General features: G+C 41.7%; 1 protein-coding gene across 1 annotated transcript in view; it reads right to left on the reverse strand.

Annotated features, from left to right (window-relative positions):
• The window catches only part of PAPPA2 (pappalysin 2), a gene marked incomplete at both ends in the record, with an annotated part of 293,177 nt that overhangs the window by 146,196 nt on the left and 121,201 nt on the right, over positions 1-25,780 (reverse strand). The window contains 7 exons of the mRNA XM_079728440.1: positions 356-549; positions 8,419-8,510; positions 10,956-11,084; positions 14,128-14,617; positions 17,619-17,740; positions 21,370-21,562; positions 23,221-23,514. Of these exons, the coding sequence (XP_079584566.1) occupies positions 356-549; positions 8,419-8,510; positions 10,956-11,084; positions 14,128-14,617; positions 17,619-17,740; positions 21,370-21,562; positions 23,221-23,514 (1,514 nt within the window). The remainder of the gene's footprint in view (positions 1-355; positions 550-8,418; positions 8,511-10,955; positions 11,085-14,127; positions 14,618-17,618; positions 17,741-21,369; positions 21,563-23,220; positions 23,515-25,780) is intronic.

Genomic DNA, 25,780 nt, shown 5'->3' on the forward strand with positions numbered 1-25,780 from the left:
TGCTTCTTTTTCTTCTTTTAAAATAAATTTTCCAAAACACAAAGCCCAAGTGTAATTTCTGATTTGTGTATTCTAAGACTAATTTTGAGATGCTGTTGTGTAACTTGAAGTCAGCTATTGCTTAGTCAAAGGTTCCTAGATGAAAACTAGTGAATGTAAGTGGGGTGAGGGTGAGGGATGAGATTTAATTGCTAGTCTAGAAGCTTTTCATTTAACATTATCCTATTCTGAGTGCATTAAGCACTAAATTTGGTGCCAAAGTGAGGAGAAAAAAATGTAAGCTCACATTAAGTGTCTGGGGGAATCACTTCACAATTTTGTTTAGCCTTAACTCTATTCTTCTGGCTTAACTTACCATGGAAGGAGGTTCTCCAGTTACCAAGGAAACAGGGCACTTCTTCTTATCTTCGTGAGAAGAATAAGCTTGGGTAGCCCACTGATCCAGGTATCCTTTGGGAGTATAGAGGCCACAGTCTGTGATGCTGGTTTCCTTCTCAAAAGGTTCACATATCCCATCTCCCTCATATATATAGCACAGGCTTGGCTCCCCTGCCAAGAAAAATTTGTATGACATTTGAAAAAGTGTTTTTATACATGTCATGTAAAAATAATTACCTTTTTTTCTCCAGCCTGCTAAAGAGAAGACTGTAATTACCAACTCATCTAATGCCCACCCCAAATATATAGACAACACACGCACACACACACACACACACCCCTAAAAAGAAGGACACTTTTTCATGGGGAGAGTGGTAAAATCCATTTATATAATAAAAAGTATACAAAGGGGTTGGGGTTGGGGGAGAAGGAACAGAGAGAAAAAAAGCAGCTGTGGGCTGGATAGAGAAATTTTAAGGAACCATTGAGCAAGGTACTTAGGGGAAGCTGGGGATACAAGAGAAGTAAGTAAAAGAATAAAGGAAATTTAAATAGATGGTAGGATGTATTATGTACTTGAATCCTCTTCACAGTTTTTGAAATATTAAATAAAACATTTGAGGGATTTGTTTCAAATTACATTTTTGCTGCTGTGTTTCTTCAACTAACCATGCAACTTGCTCTGAAATGGACAAATGGGCTCCAGGTTTATAAGGATTACACGTGTATTATTTCTTTTAGTCTTAAAACAACCATGTGAGGTATGTATTTTTTGTTTGTTTCATCAATAGACAAACTGAGTCTCCGTGATTGTGACTCGCCAAAGTTCCCTTGATGAAGAAGCAATATCGCTAGGCTCTGAGCCAGGCTTACACAAGGCAGGTTCAGGGGCTCTATCTTACTCCACACTGCCTCAAGCCAAGGCAGAAGGACTGTCTTCAAGAGCAAACGTGTGAGTAATGAATATGTGAGAAGAACCGTTGGGCTTGTAAAGCAAGCTGTATCCCCTGGACAAGTCCATACTTGCTCATAGGATAACTCCTACTAAGTGAATAGTCTGTACTAACCATAGATATGTAAAATAGCTTTCTTCAAATGTAAAAAGCTGAGATGCAGTTATAAAGCCATTTATTAAGTACTATTGCATTTTCTACCCATATTAGTAACATAATACTAATTCCTCATTTCTACTTAAAATAATAGGACATGCAAATAAGATCAAGATTTAAAATATATCAACACGGAGGTACACACTCAGTAACATCATCACTAAAATTAACTATTATTATACCATTCTTTTTATTTTAAATTCTTCACAGAAATACCACAAGACTGTTCCAGTAATTTTTCAGCTGCTCATCAATATGTAGTTACTAATTATTATCCTTAATAATTTCAAGTCTAAGACCCTTCTGTGGTAAATCTACCTCTACTTGCCAGGAATAAGCCACTATTCCTAGGACTTGGTTCTAAGCCTATTTTGGGTTTTAAACTCCTGCATTCCATTAAAGCCATGGTCTTTCTAAGTCACTCCCCTAAAACCAATATATGTGTATTTGGAATGACTTCTCCATGAGGATTCTAAATATATATATACACACACATGTGTGTGTATATATATATATGTATATATATGTATATGTATATTTTATATGTATGTTTATATGTATGTGTAGTTTATATACACACATATACATATAAGTGTATGTATAGTTTATATGTATGTACATATTTTATATACACATAAATGTATATATGAATATATGTTTATTTTTATAATATATATTTATCATGTACTTTTATAACATACATATGTATACACGTTTTGTTTTTCTATATAATCCAGTGACCGTTTCTCCTTGCTTCTTCTTTTTTTACTATGAAAAAAAATTTTTTTTTATTAGTTTCTGCTTTGTAACAAAGTGAATCAGTTATACATATACATCTGTTCCCATATCCCTTCCCTCTTGCGTCTCCCTCCCTCCCACCCTCCCTATCCCACCCCTCCAGGTGTTCACAAAGCACGGAGCTGATCTCCCTGTGCTATGCGGCTGCTTCCCACTATCTATCTACTTTACGTTTGGTAGTGTATATATGTCCATGCCTCTCTTTCGCTTTGTCACAGCTTACCCTTCCCCCTCCCCATATCCTCAACTCCATTCTCAAGTAGGTCTGTGTCTTTATTCCAGTCTTACCCCTAGGTTCTTCATGACATTCTTTTTCTTAAATTCCATATATATGCGTTAGCATACGGTATTTGTCTTTCTCTTTCTGACTTATTTCACTCTGTAAGACAGACTCTAGGTCTATCCACCTCATTACAAATAGCTCAATTTCATTTCTTTTTATGGCTGAGTAATATTCCATTGTATATATGTGCCACATCTTCTTTATCCATTCATCCGATGATGGACACTTAGGTTGTTTCCATCTCCGGGCTATTGTAAATAGAGTTGCAATGAACATTTTGGTACATGTCTCTTTTTTTTTTTTTTTTTTTCTTTTTTCTTATTTTTATTTTTTTTTTATTAGTTTCTGCTTTATAACAAAGTGAATCAGTCATACATATACATCTGTTCCCACATCCCCTCCCTCATGCATCTCCCTCCCTCCCACCCTCCCCATCCCACCCCTCCAGGCGGTCACAAAGCACCGAGCTGATCTCCCTGTGCTCTGCGGCTGCTTCCCACTATCTATCTACCTTACGTTTGGTAGTGTATATATGTCCATGCCTCTCTTTCCCTTTGTCACAGCTTACCCTTCCCCTTCCCCATATCCTCAAGTCCATTCTCAAGTAGGTCTGTGTCTTTATTCCCGTTTTACCCCTAGGTTCTTCATGACATTTTTTTTTTTTTAAATTCCATATATATGTGTTAGCATACGGTATTTGTCTTTCTCTTTCTGACTTACTTCACTCTGTATGACAGACTCTAGGTCTATCCACCTCATTACAAATAGCTCAGTTTCGTTTCTTTTTATGGCTGAGTAATATTCCATTGTATATATGTGCCACATCTTCTTTATCCATTCATCCGATGATGGACACTTAGGTTGTTTCCAGCTCCGGGCTATTGTGAATAGAGCTGCAATGAACATTTTGGTACATGTCTCTTTTTGAATTATGGTTTTCTCAGGGTATATGCCTAGTAGTGGGATTGCTGGGTCATATGGTAGTTCTATTTTTAGTTTTTTAAGGAACCTCCATACTGTTCTCCATAGTGGCTGTACCAATTCACATTCCCACCAGCAGTGCAAGAGTGTTCCCTTTTCTCCACACCCTCTCCAGCATTTATTGTTTATAGCTTTTTGATGATGGCCATTCTGACTGGTGTGAGATGATATCTCACTGTAGTTTTTTTTTTTTTTTTTTTTTTTTTTGTGGTACGCGGGCCTCTCACTGTCGTGGCCTCTCCCGTTGCGGAGCACAGGCTCCGGACGCACAGGCTCAGCGGCCATGGCTCACGGGCCCAGCCGCTCCGCGGCATGTGGGATCTTCCCGGACTGGGGCACGAACCCGTGTCCCCTGCATCGGCAGGCGGACTCAACCTCTGCGCCACCAGGGAAGCCCTCACTGTAGTTTTGATTTGCATTTCTCTAATGATTAATGATGTTGAGCATTCTTTCATGTGTTTGTTGGCAGTCTGTATATCTTCTTTGGAGAAATGTCTATTTAGGTCTTCTGCCCATTTTTGGATTGGGTTGTTTTTTTGCTATTGAGCTGCATGAGCTGCTTATAAATTTTGGAGATTAATCCTTTGTCAGTTGCTTCATTTGCAAATATTTTCTCCCATTCTGAGGGTTGTCTTTTGGTCTTGTTTATGGTTTCCTTTGCCGTGCAAAAGTTTTGAAGTTTCATTAGGTCCCATTTGTTTATTTTTGTTTTTATTTCCATTTCTCTAGGAGGTGGGTCAAAAAGGATCTTGCTGTTATTTATTTCACAGAGTGTTCTGCCTATGTTTTCCTCTAAGAGTTTGATAGTGTCTGGCCTTACATTTAGGTCTTTAATCCATTTTGAGCTTATTTTTGTGTATGGTGTTAGGGAATGATCTAATCTCATACTTTTACATGTCCCTGTCCAGTTTTCCCAGCACCACTTATTGAAGAGGCTGTCCTTTCTCCACTGTACATTCCTGCCTCCTTTATCAAAGATAAGTTGACCATATGTGCGTGGGTTTATATCTGGGCTTTCTATCCTGTTCCATTGATCTATCTTTCTGTTTTTGTGCCAGTACCACACTGTCTTGATTACTGTAGCTTTGTAGTATAGTCCGAAGTCAGGGAGCCTGATTCCTCCAGCTCCGTTTTTCATTCTCAAGATTGCTTTGGCTATTCGGGGTGTTTTGTTTTTCCATACAAATTTTGAATTTTTTTGTTCTAGTTCTGTGAAAAATGCCAGTGGTAGTTTGATAGGGATTGCACTGAATCTGTAGATTGCTTTGGGTAGTAGAGTCATTTTCACAATACTGATTCTTCCAATCCAGGAACATGGTATATCTCTCCATCTATTTGTATTATTTTTAATTTCTTTCATCAGTGTCTTATAGTTTTCTGCATAGAGGTCTTTTGTCTCCTTAGGTAGGTTTATTCCTAGATATTTTATTCTTTTTGTTGCAATGGTAAATGGGAGTGTTTTCTTGATTTCACTTTCAGATATTTCATCATTAGTGTACAGGAATGCCAGAGATTTCTGTGCATTAATTTTGTATCCTGCTACTTTACCAAATTCATTGATTAGCTCTAGTAGTTTTCTGGTAGCATCTTTAGGATTCTATATGTATAGTATCATGTCATCTGCAAACAGTGACAGCTTTACTTCTTCTTTTCCAATTTGGATTCCTTTGATTTCCTTTTCTTCCCTGATTGCTGTGGCTAAAACTTCCAAAACTATGTTGAATAATAGTGGTGAGAGTGGGCAGCCTTGTCTTGTTCCTGATCTTAATGGAAATGGTTTCAGTTTTTCACCATTGAGGACGATGTTGGCTGTGGGTTTGTCATATATAGCCTTTATTATGTTGAGGAAAGTTCCCTCTATGCCTACTTTCTGGAGGGTTTTTATCATAAATGGGTGTTGAATTTTGTCGAAAGCTTTCTCTGATTCTATTGAGATGACCATATGGTTTTTCTCCTGCAATTTGTTAATATGGTGTATCACGTTGATTGATTTGCATATATTGAAGAATCCTTGCATTCCTGGAATAAACCCCACTTGATCATGGTGTATGATCCTTTTAGTGTGCTGTTGGATTCTGTTTGCTAGTATTTTGTTGAGGATTTTTGCATCTATGTTCATCAGTGATATTGGCCTGTAGTTTTCTTTCTTTGTGACATCCCTGTCTGGTTTTGGTATCAAGGTGATGGTGGCCTCGTAGAATGAGTTTGGGAGTGTTCCTCCCTCTGCTATATTTTGGAAGACTTTGAGAAGGATAGGTGTTAGCTCTTCTCTAAATGTTTGATAGAATTCGCCTGTGAAGCCATCTGGTCCTGGGCTTTTGTTTGTTGGAAGATTTTTAATCACAGTTTCAATTTCAGTGCTTGTGATTGGTCTGTTCATATTTTCTATTTCTTCCTGATTCAGTCTTGGCAGGTTGTGCATTTCTAAGAATTTGTCCATTTCTTCCAGGTTGTCCATTTTATTGGCATAGAGTTGCCTGTAGTAATCTCTCATGATCTTTTGTATTTCTGCAGTGTCAGTTGTTACTTCTGCTTTTTCATTTCTAATTCTATTGATTTGGGTCTTCTCCCTTTTTTTCTTGATGAGTCTGGCTAATGGTTTATCAATTTTGTTTATCTTCTCCAAGAACAAGCTTTTCATTTTATTGATCTTTGCTATCGTTTCCTTCATTTTTTTTTCATTTATTTCTGATCTGATTTTTATGATTTCTTTCCTTCTGCTAACCTTGGGTGTTTTTTGTTCTTCTTCTATGAAAATTTTTGCCTCTGTTTCTTCAAATCCATAAAAAATAGCAGACCACTTTTACAACACATTTCACAATGGTTCCTTCAAAATTAATCTTTTGAGAAATAATGGAATAGAACTACATCCTTAGCATACTATGAGCATATTACTCACTGAAACAAATGTCTAACTGTGGAATAGATCATTTTAACTTTGCCCTGTAAAGTTAAAATAATTTAGCTATAGTCTTCCAGGAGTTGGAGGGTAAAGAAATATGAGCCAAATTTAATGGAATCAAATGTGATAGAAACAAAGTAAGGTTTGCTTTTAAGTTAAATGAGACTTGAGCTGCACTGATGAAGGCAGTGTGTGTGTGTGTGTGTGTGTGTGTGTGTGTGAGATGAGCCCACTATGTGCTACCAGAAAGAAATGATGCAAACAGAGGTGGCATTAACAAATACTTGTGTACAGAAGAGGGGAGGTAATCAGTTCAGTGTATTCTGCACAGCCAGACCACAACTGGAGTATTGAATTCCTTTCTGGGCATGGACCACATGAAGCATGCCAGGTTAGGGTAAATAGGAAAGGGTCTGGAAACCTAATCACATGAGGGGATGTTTGGATTGGAAAGGAGAATAATGGGGAGGCATTTCAAATATCTGAATGGTAGTCAAATAAAACTGGAAAAAAATTTATCCTCTATAGTTTCATAGCAAGGAAAAAGCACTTGATTAAGAATTAGGAAAGCTGAGTTCCAGTGCTGGCTCTGCAGAGACCTCATTGTATGCCTGTGGATGAGTCACTAAAATGCTCTGAGTCGCAGTTTCCAAACCAGAAAAGGGGAAAAGAATTTTATAACAGATAATGCTACTTTTAAACAGAATGGTCTCTTTCAAGGTGCATAGTTTACTGCTAAATGCATGTAAGCAAAAGCTAGAGAACCATCTCTCAAGAACTGATAGATTTCTATACGGGAAGGAAGCTGGACACAGGAAAGGATAAGGGTCTCTATTAGACTTGTGGTATATGGTGGGCACTGAACATGTTTTGTTAGACGGATGGATGTAAAACTACTAAGGTTTTATAATTTTTTATTCTGCTCTGGAGAGCAGGGGCATTTGCGTGTTCTGTCTAGTATTTAATACCTTAATAAATTCTACCTAATTATAATCATACCTGACTTTATCTTGAGATTTAGAAACATTAAAATATTTTTAAATGCACTGCTTTTTAAAGTAATTTGATGAGTATATTGCACAGAATCACTGCAATGTGTGCATAAGGGAATGGAAAAATAATCTACAAAGAAGCCTGTTGATGGTTTTAATCAGAATTGGGAGAAGTGTTCTAGAGGGCCTTCCTGTGTATCAAGAGACTAGAGTCAAAGCCACCTAGTAATAATTTATTTCCAGTGATTCACCAGGATTAAGAAATGTTATGACCCTCTGCCATTCTTCATGATCTTATCTATTAAACACAGACACCAAGAGATATCTTGTACTCCCTTTGGCTTAAAACATACCCTACCCTAATTTTTATGTAGAATCTGTGGGATTGTGCTACTTGGCTGACAGTCTGACATAAGACATGAGGACCCAAGAGCAATCCTTGGTAACATTAATCTAAGAGGCAGGGTGACCTAGTGGTTTAACATGTAGACTCTAGAGCTTTGCTTCCTTAGTTCAAATCCTGATGTCATCACTTCTAGCTGTATAAGAGAAAGCAAGTTATTTAAGCTCTCTGTGCCTCCGCTTAGTCTCTTCATTTTTTTTTTTTTTGCGGTACGCGGGCCTCTCACTGTTGTGGCCTCTCCCATTGCAGAGCACAGGCTCCGGACGCGCAGGCTCAGAGGCCATGGGTCACAGGCCCAGCCGCTCCGCGGCATGTGGGATCTTCCTGGACCGGGGCACGAACCCGTGTCCCCTGCATCGGCAGGCGGACTCTCAACCACTGCCCCACCAGGGAAGCCCTCCTCATATTTATTGTAGGGATTAAATGGGAAAATATATGTGAAACAATTAGTGCCAGGCACACAATAGACACATCAAATGTTATTGTTATTATCAGTAAGAGCTCACAAAAATAAGACACAGAGACCCCTCCAAAAATAGGACATAAGCCTAGGTAGGTGTTTCTAAACTCACCTACACAGTTGAAACCTTCCTCTAGTTCACATGCCCTTGAGCAGCCATCTCCACTCAAAAGGTCTCCATCATCACACTCTTCGCCCAGGCTCCTAAAAGGTAAAAGTGTACATTCTTATATACATACATACATAAAATGATTCTTTTTGTTTGGTTACCATCACTTCAAGTTCTTAAAACTCCTTATATGTATTTAAAAATGCAAGCTGGAGAGAAGTAGGAGCTAAGAGAATGCTTTTACAGGAAAAGTAGCTCATAGTTCAGACACATTAGGAGATCCACCAGGGGTCCTGCCAGTGTTTCCGGAAGATGATCTTACACTAGAAAAGACCTATCAACCTCATAATGAGGGGAATCCTAAAAGTAGTTAGCTGATCTAGTGAGGAGGAAACCTGCCCATCTACGTGTGGCTTTGTTTTCTATCCATTTTCTTACTGACAAGTGATATCCAAAGTGACAACTTTTAGCTTCTAGTAAAAATTTATTAAACTAGAATCTGAGGATGACTTCTTGGGGATCTGTGATTCCACCAGAATGAATCTACACGTTTCTGCGTTTTAAACAGTGGATTAAATGATTTGTACAGCTCCTTCCTGCTTTATGTGTAATGGAGTGCCTCTAGCTGAGACAAAGCTGCAATTCAGAGATATCTTCTCATTGGATGGCAGAACTAAGTATGACTGTTTACAGAGAGGGAATACAGGCAGAGTTTAAAGGAACATTTTGATAAAGAGCCTTGTGAGGCCCAGTAGCCAAGCAGGTGTTGCTACAGGTGAAGCTGTTTCAAAGCCCAGGCTAGAATGTGTAATATCAGATTAGGAAGAGGGCCCTTGCCTCTTTCTGCCCGAGCTCCGCAGGCAGATGTGGCACAATGGGGCATGAGAAACTCCATCGGAGGGCTGCTGTAGGAGACACTACGACATAAAGCCAAGTAGTTTGCTCAAGGAGGACTCTGTCTGGGTAGTAATGGCAATCTAGTCCTGCAGACACCTTAACTAGTGGGGAGCAGACTTAAAATGCGGCAGCCAGGGAGAACATCAACAACAGCCAGATTTGCTCTGTACATATGTGAGGCATCCCGAGGGAGATATTTAATGGAGATGGAGGAGGAAAAGAGGCAAGCTGAGACTGAGTAAGGCAGAAGGTGGCAGCAAACGAGCAAGGTTTGGGTATTAAAGGGACCTCAGTCACTTGATACAGTTCTGAGGTCTGTGAACATTTGGTGTTTATGTTTCTATGAAAAGGAGTAGACTTACAGTAAAGCTTAGAAATCTTAGAAGATTGAAGATAAACAATATTTAGTAATTACTAAACAATGGGATGAAACCCCAAGAAAGGCTATAGGTTGCTTTCTATTAGGTCTTCAAGATATAAGATACTGGAAACTCCCTGTCGGTCCAATGGTTAAGACTCGGTGCTTTCATTGCCATGGGCCCTAGTTCAATCCCTGGTTGGGGAACTAAGATCCCACGAGCCGTGCAGTGTGGCCAAAAAAAAAAAAGGTGTAAGGTACTTTTCCTTGATCTGGGACATTAAAAATAAGTCATCTTGGGCTTCCCTGGTGGCTCAGTGGTTGAGAGTCCACCTGCCAATTCAGGGGACGCGGGTTCGTGCCCCGGTCCAGGAAGATCCCACATGCTGCGGAGCGGCTGGGCCTGTGACCCATGGCCGCTGAGCCTGCGCGTCCGGAGCCTGTGCTCCGCAACGGGAGAGGCCACAACAGTGAGAGGCCCGCGTACCACAAAAAAAAAAAAAAAAAAAAGTCATCTTATTAGGATGCAGGATCTAAGACAAATCACAGTGGCTAGTCTTCTAATCTCTTACTCCCAGCAGCTTTATATAAGTAACATATTAGGTTAGATAAGCATTCAGAACAGGTTAATATAGGGTGATCACTGGGACATGGAAGTATTCAGTGCTAAATTCCGGCAAGTCCCAGGCAAACCAGAATGAATTAGTCCTCTAGATTGATGTCACTAAAGGGTAAGGGAAAAACGAATATGGCATGTTAAGAAATCAAAGAAGTGGTTCCATTTATGGAATAGCTGGAAATTACATTACAGTCAGATCTTCCAGGGATCAAATGAGCAAGTGAAGCTCAGAAAGCTATACTGATTTTCCTCAGGTCACACAGCTCATTAGTAGTACAAGACAGGCAACTGATCCAAAAGCTATCCTCACATCCTCCTTCAGCATCGTTTGGCAAGTAACCTTCTCCACCATGAATTCCTGCCCTGAATCACTGTCCAGCAGTTGTTCTCTGAAACCTGAAGAGGGTCCCCACAGAATCAACCCCAATATCTATGACTGGGGTGAGCTCTAAATAAAAGTGGGCCCATCCTTAACTAGGTAGAGATGTGATTGACCACTCAAGATATCTACTAGGTCCTAGATTTTGTTTAATACTTGAATCACATAGTGCCCTGCCCCTTACATTTCCCAAACCACTCAAGCTGAAACTTGAGGCTAACCCTCCTTGTCCAAGCAGGGCAGGGCATCCTCCCTCACACAATACCAGGCATACAGTATGTCCTCACCTTGCAACCTTCCCATCTCCACAGTAAGGAGCTCCATGGATGTGGCTCAGAGGAGGCGAAGCTTCTCCCAGTTCTGCTCCAGCTGCAGCTTGAACTTGGTACCGATACATCTGCCCAGGTGTGACCTCCCTGTGGAAACCAATGGGCTGTAACTACCATATCCAGGAAGTGGGGCACCCCCTGGGTCCCTTACAGATGGTTTGCAGGAGTTTAAAATAAATATTACAGGGAATATAAATGTTAAACATATGCCACATTGTTTGAAACAAAGATCAGGGCATATAGTCTTACAGAACAGCAGAATGTTTGGAACCATATTCAGTTCTGTATTCCCAGTACATTCCACATAGTGAATGTACAACCAATGCTTGCTGAATTAAAACTGAACTCACAGTCCTACGCAATCTAAGAGGACGGTATTTCGAGTGTATCTTTACCATGTTACATATACACACACAGAAAACCACCAACTATTGAAAACCTAGTCTTCTGTATCATTCAAGTAGTCATAGAAACTGAAGATGAAAGTTTCAGAGTTTGGTCTCAGCAAGGCCCTTCTTCGGTCTGTGAATCAGAGTTTTCTTGTCTCTCAAGAGAATTCTTGTCTTGAGGAGGCAGAATGCTTACGAGGAAAAGCCACTCTGTCCTAGAAGGAGGTGAGAACACCTTCCATCATCGTGTGGATGCAAGAAATTCCACAACTGGAAATGCATTAAATGACTCCCCACCTCCAAACCTCCAAAATACATATAAACCAGGAATGGAGTTTTATCAGTTGACCACCAGAGGTGGAAGGAGTTTATCTGATTCTATCTAGAGCCCAAGTGCACTGATCAAGTGGAGAACGTGAGAGACTGAACATTTGCAAGGGGGAAGGGACTCAAGAGGGAGGTTGCTGGTTCCAAAGACAAATTCTGCCCTCAACTTAATTTCTGTCCACTGCCTGCCCTAATTGGAAAAGTACGACTAAAGTCAAGCTAGGATGGGAGTGACTCAGGAGAACAGGATCTCAAAGGGCTGTTGGGACTGCCGTAAGTGGTGCCCACAGATCTCCTGCCAAGACCCTCTCTTCTTTAACACTCTTCGACTCAACCACAAAGCCTCTACTCTTTCGCTTGATACTGCAACCAGCAAACAGGAAATGTCGTGGGGTTTCAAAAACACCTTTAAACACCTCTGTACTGGCTCTTAGTTATTTTAGTAGGAAAGACACATAAATATGAAAGACATCAATTTCCAAATTTCTGTAGGGAAGCACTCCTCATCAGAACACCAGATATTTCAAAAGCAAAACCAGTTTTATATCCTAATCAATTCTGATGGCTTCCCTTTCGCAGGGTGGTTTTTGTCTGACTTCTCATCCAGCCATGCATAAAAGTCTCATAGTGCTCTGTGGCTGGGAAAGGATTGGAAGGAAGCGTCAGGATATGTTTACGCTTCTTGGGGAGAAAACTCAGCAGCAGGTAGCCCCGACCTTCAATGAGCTGAGTTTGTAAAAGGTAATGTGTTACTAAGGAAAGGGAACTAAAATGAGACTCAGTCAGAAAATTGGATTTTAATCTTGAGCTTGCCACTTACGAGCTCTGTTCAACCAAATTAAAGTTAAGACTTAGTTCTCTCATCTATAAAATGGGATATTACTGACCTTAAAGGTTGTGTGTACGTGTGTGTCTGTGTGCACGCATGCATGTGTGTGTATCAAGTTAGATAGCAAGTATCATTTTAACTGCCTTACTAAAGAAACCCCCCAAAAATATATTTTTTTCTTTTCAAATCCATCCCATGATCTATCCTCCTATTTTGCATGAGCTTTTTGACCATTTCACTGTCTTCTAGTTCTAATTCATAGAGCTAATATGAGAGGGAAAATGTAGTAAGATTCAAGGTGAACATTTTTCTCTACTCTTTTGTAGCTGTGACAGACTGAAAAATGGCCACAAATTCTTCCCATCCCAGATGCATGCCCTTCTGTGATGTGACTTTACTGTTTCTCTCATCAAGAAATAGAATTGATTTTGCCACCCGCAGAATCTGGAATTGACTGTGACCTGCTTTGGCTAGTGGAATGATGTCATGAGTAATATAAGCAGAGGCTTGAAAAATGTGAGTGTTTGGGGACTTGCCATCCCTGCTTCTGGAAAGCCTTCCACCAGCATGAGAACAAGCCCAGGCAAAGCCTCCTAGTGAAGGAGAGACAATGGGGAAAGAGAACTTCATCCTCCCAGCCATGCCAATGTCTTAGCTGAGCCTCCAATGCGTGCATGAGGTCACCTGGGGCCACCTAGTCCTGGCCAAGCGGGTCCAGGTGAGTACACATAGCCAACCCATAGAACCATGAGAAATAGTGTTTGTTGTTTTAACCCACTATGTTTTGTGATGATTTCTAATGCAGTGAAAACTAACCAATATAGAACCTTTGATAAAACTTTTGTTTTACCCTGAGTTCTGCCCTCAGGGCAGTCTCTGAGGAAAATTATGAGGTGAGGAAAATTTGCCTTTAGAGATACCAGCCTCCTGCTCTATAGACATTGAACTCTTTAAGCCAATGATCTTATCTTAGTCTGTGTCCCCACCACTGAGCACACAGTGCCAGGAGCACTTAAGAACTCACTAAATGTAGAAAGAACAGAAGAAAGAGAAAGAGGAGGGTTGGAAAAGAAGGAAAGAGAGAGGGAGGGAGGGAGGAAAGAAAAATGAATGAGTCATGAAAGTAGAGTATAGTGTCTGCAGGACCCTTGGCTTCTCTGCTTAGCTGTAGAAGAGGTGACTGTAACCTTTGAATGGTACAGGAGCTGTGGCAGATTATTAAAAAGTTATTTAAAAGCAAGGATCTAAAATCAAATTGTGTTACCAGATAGGAGTATCTGACTCTGATCAACTTATTTATGGCAATTAATACTTTCAGTCCAACTGAAACATATCAAATACTAACCTCTTTTTTCCATAATCATAAAGATGGCATCATCAGTCAGAACACCTGCTTGCCCCTTCTGGGAAATACTTTTGTTCATCTCAGAGACGCCACTTTAGGATAAAACCCCTTCTGAGAGTCTGAACATTTCTCCAAATAAGGGCATGTCATAATATTAAAAAATGGAGAAAAAGGAAGCCAAACCCACTCCCAAAGCCTCAGGAAGCCCCGTGGTTTAGAAAGCCCTACTGCCCAACTCACACGTCTGTGAATTTCCTGTGAGGATGTGTCACCACCATGGGCAAGCCACTGGCAAATGGGGGTTCACGGAGGACCTGGTACCTCACGGGCCTGCAGCCAGAACACAAGGGACTGTGGGGCTGAGAAGTCAGGAGAGCTGCATCAATCTCCATCCGCTCATCAAAGGTGTAGACTTTCACCCCCAAGACTTTCCCATCAACGTGCAGTTTGATAGTGAGTGGGGTGTCACAGAAAGTGTCTAAGGGGCCTAGGTGCACGGACTCCTGGTGTTCCAGCAAGATCTCTGTGTCAAAAAGCGCCTGGGAGGAGTCCATGGAGAGGTAGGTGACCCATAGGGTGAGAGTGTCAGCTTGGACTGGGTGCTGGAAGAGCAGCTCCAGGCTACAGCCTTCTGCAGGGCAGGGGACCGTCATGTTCATGTGGTACAGGTGGAGCTCAGGACTCCAGGCCTGCAAGCTTGGCTCACAAGGTTGATCCACGTCTGGAGGCCCTGAGGGAGATGAGCAGAAAGACAGACGCATCAGGAATCACCATTAAAAATCTGAAAATGAGTCGCCCCTATCAAGGGCCAGAAGAAAGAATGAAGCAGAAGAGAACTTTGAGCAAATTCTTAGAGAAGCTGGTCAGCTTAGTAGGTTAGACCTTAAGTATTACTGAAGACAGAGGTGTAACAATTCAAAAGTACTATGCTCCAAATCACCACTTCCTGGTGCCTTTTAACAAGAGAAATCCAGCATGGCATTCAGAATGGAGTGACCCAGAGCCTAGGTGGAAACATGAGGCCGATACAGGTAAGGTAAATCGTGTCCTTAAAGAATCCTTGAGCAGAAGAGAATTATTTGTACTTAGTTTACTAATAATTTATGATAAATTAATGCTTCTAAAGCCCTGTTTTACTTACTAATCAGGCCAATGTTTGTTTCAGGCTGTTGCTACAATGTTTACTTAGGCTTTTCACAAAACTTCTTTGATACCCTAAGATCATACCTTAGCAATCCTTCCAATGGACTGTTAGCCAAACTTTAAAACCATACATTGAAACTTCCCTTTTAGTTCAAATATATGTAAGCCAGTAGAGCACTACACAGAGGAAATTGCAGGCAGGAAAAAGAAACACTATTCTTGAGTGGAAAAAAATGGAGATTCAGTAGCCAAGTAAAAATATAATGGTGAAAAATCAAATATCACAAACATAAAGTCAGCTCTGTGGAAATAATCTATACAAGGTGGTTTCTCCTATGAGGGGAATTGAAAGAAAACTTCTAAATTAGGAAGCAGTAGTTAGGCTGTAATTGGTGCTGTGCATTAGCTGTGTGACTGTGGCCAGTTTATCTAAGCCTCAATTTCCTCATTTATAAAATAAGCACTATTTAACCTCTGCCTCACTAGATCAGTGTAGAAGATCTATACAGTGTTCCTTAGAAATATCTGCAAACTACATTTGCAAAAATAGAATGACTTAGCCCTTCAGGATTTGGAAAATAATGTTCCAAAGCCCAAAGGAAATAAGTTCAAATGTGTGTGTGTGTTACATCTTATGATCCCTATTGTTTCTTCCCTGTATTGTGAATCCATTCATTCATTAATTCAATAAAAATTGACTGTGTACCTCTTTCGCACCTAGCACAAATCTAGGTATCAGAGATACAGTAGTGAACAAGAGAGACAAAAGTCTTGACCACATATATCTTACCATAGGGTGATAGGTACAACAATAAATAAAGAGGCATCAGTATAATAATGTCATCTCTGAAGAAAAATAAAGGAGGATAAAGGACTAGAGAATAATGGTGTGAGGCTGGGGGCTATTTTAGATCAGGGAGACAGGGAAGTTCTCTCCAAGATGATATTAAGCAGGGAATATGTCTGGTTCAGTTTTCTATTCCTCATAGCATTCAGAATGTAGTTGGTGGTCAATAAGTGTCCATTAAGTGTCATTAAATACATTTTGATCATATCTGCAAATATATGTGTTTGTGTGTGCTCTGCTGGGGAATCAATTCCTTTCATTTTATACATTTAAAATATGACTTGATTCTTCACCTGTTCAAAGCAAAGGAATACCAGTATTTCCTCGCAGTATTTTCCAATAGGCATCCCCCAATACTAGCACAGTAAAGGCCCTTGGAAGCCAACTCAATAGCAGCACTGTCTGTCAGAAAGTTTTTATTATGATCTCATGTAAAGAGATGAAGTGGAGGCCCTAAAAGTTGATTTGGTATGCCTGGAGACACAGTACAAGAGTCAGAACCCAGAACTTCTAATTCCTTTCACCTCTACCAGATAACTTTAAATTTTTCCAAGCATTAAAAAGAAAAAAAGTACAGGGCCAGAGAGTCAAATGGGCATTAAAACACTAGCACAGGACGAACTGTTTGCCACAAAAATGGCCTTTTATGAAATGCCAATCTCTAAATGAGTCTTACTCAGTGCCAATGTAAATTTTATAGTCACCTTCCATTCTTCCCTGAAAAATCATTTGAAAAAAGTTCTATATGATCAATGAAGTCAATTGTCTCCCCCCAGGTTCCTCCTCAAGGCTCCTGTCATTTGAGTAACTGGGAGCCCAAGGGGATGCTATAGACTCTTAGACAAATGTTCTCCTTTTTTTTTCTTATCAGAGGCTACAAACTAATTCAAATAGGACCCTGTCCAAAACGTCTTACTGAGTCATTTTTAGGCTCTTAATAAATATAAGAAAAAGAGAAAGGTGATGACTAGGTAAACATTGAAGATGGTGACGATAGAGGAAGTCAAGCCATTCATCAGAAGGTGCTAAAACTCATGTCAGTAGCATGTTTTGGACTTGAATTGGGGTAGCATTCATGCTCTATTTTGTCATAGAGGCACTGTTATACGTAGGTGAGTGAATATGTAACTGAGAAGTTGGGGGTGGGACAGGAAAGGGGACAGCTAAAAACGTTTTCCCCCTCCTAGAGCCTAGCTTAGATGACATCCAAAGCACAACCAGTACCAGTGATTAATAGACTCATAAAACAGCATAGATGAGAATGATCAGTTTGGAACACCTAGTCCACCCCACCGCACCCAAACTGGCTCAGTCAGTGTGTATGAGTGTTCCCTGCAACGTGTTCTCTATTAGCCTCCTGACAGAGGGGAGGATGAGATCAGCTTATGTAGTCATGTGGCAAAGCTGCTCCATGGGCTGACAGGCACATGTAACACGACATGCCTGAGCTATAGCTCCTCCTGAAGTCGCCCCCTGAGTTCTCCAACCCTCTGTCCTCTATGCTTCCCTCTGCTTCACCACAGCCACTGGCACGTTAAGCACACATAGGATATCCACACAAAGGTATGAGGCAGAGTCATTCCCAGACCCCTGGAGATTTCCAGCACATCACACACACACACGCGTGCGCGCGCACAGGCACACTACCTTTTTCTCACCATGCCACCGCTCCACCTTTACCTCCACCCCCCATGTCCACCTTGGCCACCAAGGTGTAAATGAAAAAGTCATGGTCCTTTACCCACAGCCTCCTCTGGGGTCCAGTAACCCGAGGAGTCACACACGCGCCGGGAGGAAGCTGTGTGCACGTACTGACGGAATGTCCCATCTTCAGTGCAGGCACCACACACGCTGCCCGGGACCCTGGGAAAACAATGGGCAGGGGTAGAGATGGGGAGAATAGATCAGAGGAATTGGGATAACGAAATTCACAAGACCTTTGGGGCATGGGAGTGGCAATAGGGAGTGAGGCCTTAGTGGGTAACTGAGAACACAACTATTTCTCAACTCATTTCCTTCTTGTGTAGACCTCATCTTTGCAAAATTCATAGTGACATGAAAATCTCAAGGTTATGAAGCAGAAGAATTTAACTAAGTCATAAAGGAGGCCTGTGGAGATGAAAGAGGCCTTCTATCCAGTCAACACAAAATAATTACAATCTGAATCTTTCAACATAAAACGACTTATACTCTGACTCTCAATAAGTCATCCAAAGCCTCCTTGCATTCCCCCAACTGAAACAGACAACTATTTTCACAGTAAACATATTAGTTATATGTGGTCTTATGTTTTAACTCTTTACATTTAATCACACACATACAATAAAAGTCATAGGAAATGTAACACTCCTTGGCTCTCCATTGCCTATAGGGATACATCTAAACTGCTTACCATGATTCAGCGTCCTTCAGAGGATAGCTCCAGCCTTACCTACTTCAGTCCCTTCATGAATTTCATTTACGTTCCCATCACAATAACTAATCACCATTTCACAAATACATCATACCCTTCACATAACTGTGAAACCTGCTGTTCTCTCTCTGGCTAAAGAGGCTTTCTAAGCTTCTCTGTTTAGCAAGCTCCTACTCATCCTTCAAAACCCATGCAAATGTAACCTTTGCAGTGGCACTTAGCCTGACTCCTCTGGATGGCCAGTACTCTCTCTTCTGGGCACCCAGTGTACATTCCGGCTCCCATTGTAGGGCACTGATCTGTGGTGTTGAGAATCCCCATTCCCATTCCTCCTCCTTTGCCTGTGAGCAGATCCAGACCAAGCTCGATTTTTCTATGCCCAGCAGTTAGGACACCGACTGGCCTCAGCAGTCCCTCTGTGAGAGCTTGTTCTATGCGTATCTTTGAGACTATTAATACACCTATGAAGAGCTCTTCAAGCACCGTATCTTGAAGAGGTAATGACAACAATAGCTGAATAACAAGTGGAAATCACTTGATGAGGCCTGTCTCTGATACTTAGAATCTTTTTTTAATTTATTGAAGGATAGTTGCTGTACAATATTATAAAAGTTATATGTATACAATACAGCAATTCATTTTTAAAGGTTATACTCCATTTACAGCTATTATGAGATATTGGCTATATTCCCTGTGATGTACAATATATCCTGGTAGCTTATTTTACACTTAATAGGTTGTGGAAGCCCAATTTGAACGATCCATCTGCAAACGGAGGCATCAAATCAAGGTCTCTCAACAAGTAGAGGGAGAAAAGTAAAATCTTGCAATATAATGGAAAAACAGTCTTGTTAAATAAGGGTAATAAGTATGCTACCAGCTCCCATTTATCAAGCACCATATATACCTGGCATTGTTCCACTAGGTGCTTTTCATAAATTATTTCTAATCCCTGTAAGAACCCTGTTTACAAACGAGGACACTCAGGCTCAGAGGGATGAAGTAAATTGCCTAAAGTCACAACAAGTTTCTTAATTCCTCTGAGCAAGTTCCCAAACACCATCAAGTGTCCAGTACTTTGGCAACCAAAAGGTGTCGTTAACTCCAAACCCCGACTGCAGTCAGCGCTCACTTCTGTTGCGGACGCAACTCCAAACCACATTTCCCTGATGCACTTGGCTCTTCCGGGGCCGCTGCTTAGTGCGTGGTTGGGCTCCTCTCTGACATAAGGATTCCAAATACCTACTGGGGAGGAGTAAACATAACTCCGAGTGTGACACAAATCGCGGGGTACGTGACGTGAGTTTCCCCGACGCACGTGTCAGGAGGCCTCAGCGCTGTAGCCCACCTCATTGAGAAAAGGAAGCCAACTGCAGCCTTTTCTGCCAACAGCCTCGCAGCAAGCCAGCACTGATGTCTGCTTTATCGTAACGTTTGTACCAGAGAGAGAATTGAAAGATTAAATTGTTTACACGTGTTACATAAACTGATGTAAAACACGGGTCTGCACATGCCCACAGAGGACCTATTGTTCAGCCAGAGTAACCCAAGCTGCACGAGGTCACACGTGCAGGAAGAGGATTCTTACACACAGCACAGAGATATATGGTGACTCACAGAGAGAACCCATGAGAGCTCGGGTGCCGATGACAATCAAAACTGCTTTATAGGATTGCGGGGTCTAAGTAATGTCACGCATTAAGTGTCCACCAGGTGTCCAGGACAGGTTCCAAGATCCCAGAAGCCCGGGAAAGCCACTTTGAAAAATGGTTCACCTGCTTCCTCCCATCCCTGTCTCTCCCTTTCCTCTCTCCCAGGCTTTCAGCAAAGCTGGAGTACACAGGAACATGCTTCAGGGACATTCAGCTCCCTAGTTGGGATCTGACACCCAGAAGGGAAGCGTGACACACAGATGAGGGACACTCCACCTGCTAAAGGGGAAAGCTCTAAATTCAAAGAAACAATCTATGCCATGTCCTCCATTTCTGCAATTCCAGGGGATACACCCAATTCAGCTCTATCCAGCTGTGGTGTCCCGGGCTAGCCACCGTGTGCTTCTCTAAGCCTCGGATTCCTCACTTATATAACAGAGATCGGGCTCGCTGCAAGGACTAAATAAGACAATTGCAGGTAAAATACCTCGCACAGTGCCTCACACATACAAGGACCGAATAGCCCACAGTGGTAGGTTTTGAAAACGGAGAGCAGGTCGTGGATGGGGTTCTGGCCCTTTTCAGTTAAACCGCATTCCCCCATCCTCCCACCAATTGTCAGATGTCATCCTTTTCCTACCTTCTCTCTTTTCCACAAAAATTTTCCTGGTATTCATTATACCAATATGCAAAGGGTGAACAAAAACCAAGTTAAGGTGTAATGATTCTCTTCAATAAACATGAATTAGTTGTTTATTGGCAGGCCAAGAGACAAAGATACAAAAAATAGTCCTGACCCCAAGGAATTGCCAGTTGAGTAGTGGAGCAGATAGGAAAATGAACAGAAAATGACAATTCCGCAAGATAGTAGCCATAAGTGGGGTAGGCGTGGGGTAGGCACGGGGTACAACAGGACACAGAGGAGGCACTAGAAATGCCCACACGAGCCAGTTAAGCCCCTGATGCACAGCTTGAGTCGCCGGCCACCCACTCATCCCCAGAACTGCCTGGAGGAACATACCTTACTTCCATTCTTCCAGACACCACTGTGCAAGTAGCAAGCCCTGCTCTACCCTTACACCAAGGAGGAACAGCTGACCTGGACAGGGGGCCAATGTCATCTCAGTTTCGTCAGGTCATTTTTTATCACATTTGTCAACCCCTTCGCAGCTCCTAGAAGCCCACGAGATGTGATTTCTGGAAACATCCGGATGCCCCTCCTCAAGGAGTGGGCACATACGATGCACCACTGGCTGACGTGAGAGCCCCATGAGCTCTGCTCAGGAGATGAGTACTGAGCAGGGTGGCGGAGGCAGCCCTGAGTAGCAGTGCATATTTAGAGTTCCAAACTGGGGTTCCCCCAACTTCACGTCCTTCCCCTTGTTCACAAGAAATGCCACAGAGAAAGATACCAGTGCCTCTCTCACCTGTCATACACAACTCCACTAATTGGAGGCAGCCAGTGGATAGTGAGGGACAGGGGGGTCTGCCCGATGACCATGGGTGGGATGGGAATGGGGGTGGGCTTTCGGCTTTGACTCCATTGCTGATATACAAGGTCCAAATAGCAGTGCATTCGGGCCACTTGGTTAGGGGTGAAGCTGTCAGTGCAGTCGTCATCTGCAGAGACAAAAAAGGGAACAAGAGAGATGGAGGTTTTAACCTGTAATGTCCACCAAGGTAGGGATAGATTTTGCCAGGAAATATCTAGGCTGGAAGTGGGAAAGAGAAGACAGAGAAGAGCACTGGCTTATCTCTAAAGTTGGGCTTGATGTTTACCTTGATGTTGGCCAGAGTGAGACTCATGCCCTGGGGTTCAGGGCTGCTCTGAGCTGACATTGCTTATTCAGGAAACCACAAGATGGCAGTGTTTCAGCATATGGCCTTTTAATTCGTGAACATGTGTGGAGTTGCAGACACCTGCTTTATGCCCAATGACTTTGGCCCAGGTTAGTGAGTATTCATGGAGATGCTCAAGAGGAGAGAAAGCCAAAAAGTCAAGCAGGCAGCAGGACTGGGAATGGTGATCCTCAACTTCCTTTTAGAGCTGGTAAAATTTCCTATTAGGTACACTTTTCATAGGGTTAGAAAAGGAGTTATCTTAGCTTCCAGGCCTTCTTCCATGAAGGCCCACCAGTGAAGCACTCCCCTCTGCTTCTTAGATGTTTCCTCTGTCCATTTCAAAGGCGGTGCCTAAATAGCTCTGCCCTCCGCACCCCATTGCCTGGTCTCTCTGCCCTGGCAAGGGCCACTGTGTGCTTGTTGGGAGAGGCAAGGATGCTGGTCCTTATGAATTTGATGTACCTGAATCATGCACCAAGATGAGACTTAGATAGGAATATATTGATGGGTCACCGACAGGACCAGCTCAGCACTTTTTCTTCCCTGCAAAGGCATGGTCAGCATCTGTCAGTTATCTTTTCTTCCTTTCTTTTTTTTTTTTTTTTTTTTTGGATAGTTATCTAGAACTTATCACCAAGAAGCCCCTGGATGTTATAGAAAAATTGCTTCCTTCCTTCACCACTGGAATAAGTCATCAAATCACATCAGTCCTTGATTTTAGGGATAAATTTAAGTCCATTATCAGGAGATGATGAGTAGTATTACTTTTTGACAGAAACAAGGAAGGTGTGTGAAAGGACAAAGAAGAAGCATAATCCAAGACAACAAAACCAGGACCAAGAAAGTACCATTTTTTAAATGAAACAGCACCATTTTCTGTAGGCAAGCTAAGAATCAGCCCTTGTCTAGTGCTGGAAGAAGAGAGAATCTGATACTTTAAAAAAAATGACATAACAGAAAAAGGAACTCTGAGCTTAAAATTAACCAGGGCCATCTCCTTGACCAACTTCAAAAATAGTACAAAGAACCACTTTGAACCAGAAACCTCTTTCTCCATCACCTTTGGACTCTCCTTCAGAGTAAATCCCTACGAATATGGGAAAGAAGCAAAATAACCAAGTTCTAGAAGTGAAAGGGCTCTCAAGAGAGCTTTTGGCTTTCTCCCTCTTTTTAATTGAGATACAAATATGCTTATTTTTTTATTTTTAGTGGAGGAGAATCTAGTCAATGAGACCCCTTAATATTTCAATATTTCTTTAAGTTCTTCAAAGACATGAAAAAAAAAAAAAGAATATGCCATGACAAATACACTTCAACTCTCTGGCATGCATGACTGCTTGATAATCCTCTCTAATTCTCATACCTCCACCCTCCCGGCCCCAAAAGGCTCCCATGTAATCTTAATAAAAACAAAGACATCAGGACTGTTGTGATACCTGTATAACTCATGTAGTTGCTGAATGGAGCCCCTGGGAAGTGGGTGAAGCCACAGGTGTCATTGATAGGCTCTGGGTCCTGGCACAGCTTACTCTTGGGAGTGGGGGCAGTGTCGGCACAGAGGTCTCCTGTATCCATAGATGGCACCGTCTCCCTGCAGGGGTCGTCACAGGATTCTCTTTCACTGACCCCTTTGAAGACATGGTAGAGTCCCAGGACATGCCCCACCTCATGGATCATGATGTTGGTGTGGCCAGGCATGCCATAATAGGCTGGGTTGAGGACAACACCACCTGTAATGGAAGGTTTGCAAAACATCTCTAAGCATGTAATGAATAGCCACCCTCTGTCTTCCGATAAACATTGAATGTTCAATTCCAGCCTCTAAGGGGATGCTTTATAACTTCTAGTGGCATTCAGTCCCTGGTCTTCCCTCTGGCCACAGATACCTTCTGAACCAATCAATAAACATGTCTTTAACCTCTGTCTTGGGTGAGTGCTGTATTAAATGCCAGGGATAACAATACAGACAAGGTGACATTATAGAGGGCCAGGATTCTCAGCCCTGGCTGTGCATTAAAATCACCTGTTGAAAAATACAGATGTCCAAATGCCAGCCCCAGTGAAATGAATCCAAATAGTTGAGGATAGGGTACATGCCTCAGTATTTTTAAAACTTCCCAGGTTGAGAGCCATTGGTCTAAGTGAAAGCACATGCGATTCTCTGAGGACTTGAACAGCTATCTGACCTTCTAGAAGCTCAGTTTTGTTGTCTGTAAAGTGGAGATGAGAGCACTCCTTTTTTAAAGCATTTGGCACATTGAAGGAGTTTAGTAAATGACAGTTGTACATGCTGCTTCTGATTTTATGACCCCTAATCTCAAGGAGCTAACAACCATTGAGACAAAGGACAAGTCCAACTGAACTACCATGAAATTCCGAATGTCATGGGCACTACAGGAATTTGCTCCACTCTCATTCCTCCCAAATATCCCTGAGAACACCAAGGGAGGTGTTTCAGAGAAGAGTTCCATCCATTGCATCCAATCTGGGCTTAGATGAAAGACCTAGTGGTATCACTGTATATTACAAAAGAAAAGGCTAAGGATCTCTGAGTGTCCCAACTTCTATCTGTCTAGCTCCCAATCCCTGCTTCTCTCCTCTCGCCATGGAAGACTTTCCTTCTTCACCCCTAAACATTGTCAGGATCAGACCCATCTTCATCTCCAGTACCTGGAACAGGGAATGTCAACAGCTCTGGACCAACCCTCTGGTGTCCAGAGTCACCCTAGCTATATTTCCAGGCTGATCCTGCCCTTGTGTCCCAGATCCAATCCCAGTTCCCCAGACTTGCTTCATTCCTCCTACCTAAGTCCTCCCTGTATCAATAGTCTGCTGAGTATAGTGGGCCCCCCAGAAGAACAGCCCTGCCTTTCTTTTGCCAGATCATATTCAATATGTCCCATTCCTGAACTCTATACAATACCCTATAGACAACTACATACATGGTTTTATGGGCAGGATACAGTCACCAGGGTATCTGGTGCCACACCCATTGGTTTCTGTAATGGGCAGCTCAATCTGCCTTTTTAGGGACTACCTTATTGCAAAGGGCAGTTTCTAAATCCAAGTTCTAGTTTCTTCTAGTCTACCCAGACATGCTGACATTAACCAAGCCATGCTTAGACTTGTCCTGAGATATACTGTCTACTTTCACATCTAAAACAAAGCTAGACTTCATCTTCCTTGTTTATCATTTCTATTACTTCCAGTAAACATTCAACATTATTTTTTCCTTTTATAAAAATATATCCTGTATAATTTTATACATTTGTGCATCATTATTATGTCAACCTATATGTAAAAATTAGTTTGAAAACAGATTTCAAAAACCTCCAGGGTGTCCAGTATTTGAATAAACCTGGTAAAATGAATTTCCATCTTTCAAGATGCCTTCCGCTTCATGTTTACATATCCAGTTTCAGTAATAATTATCATCAAAGTTATACACCATTATGCTCTCAGTTCTCCAACAGCAATATCGACCTTCACATCAATGAGGATTCTAACAGAACACGTTTTTGTTCTCTCCAAATTGTTTATACCAATTTGCCAGAATCAAACTTTGAAAGGCTACAACTTGCCTATAAGTTTTGAGTATCTACGTTGAGTAGTTTTTCCCAAATTGTGTCCATAAACTCTGGTCCTGGGTGATACTTTGCAAAAAAAAAGTAGTATCAGTGGTTAAATATGCTTGAAGAAAGAAAGGTAGTATGCCATACGTCCTCTGGAAGATTCACATTGTACCTGAGAACTGTTTTGTTAAAGGTTCTGAAAAGTCCTGCAGCAATTTTGTTTAATCTTTTGTGCCCCAAATTTATTTGAACACAGAACCTGTTTGGGGTAGAATACCTTTTGACATCTGGAATACTGAATTACTCAGAGCGCAATGCATGAAATACTACCAAATACCAAAAAGCTTCCCAATCAATAGTTATTTTCTATCCATATTCTTGCCCCTGAGCAAATGTCAAATACCTCCTCATCCTATGGTTAAGT

This window comes from Hyperoodon ampullatus, assembly GCF_949752795.1.
Source record: "Hyperoodon ampullatus genome assembly, chromosome: 2".
In the NCBI taxonomy this organism is placed as follows: Eukaryota; Metazoa; Chordata; class Mammalia; order Artiodactyla; family Ziphiidae; genus Hyperoodon; species Hyperoodon ampullatus.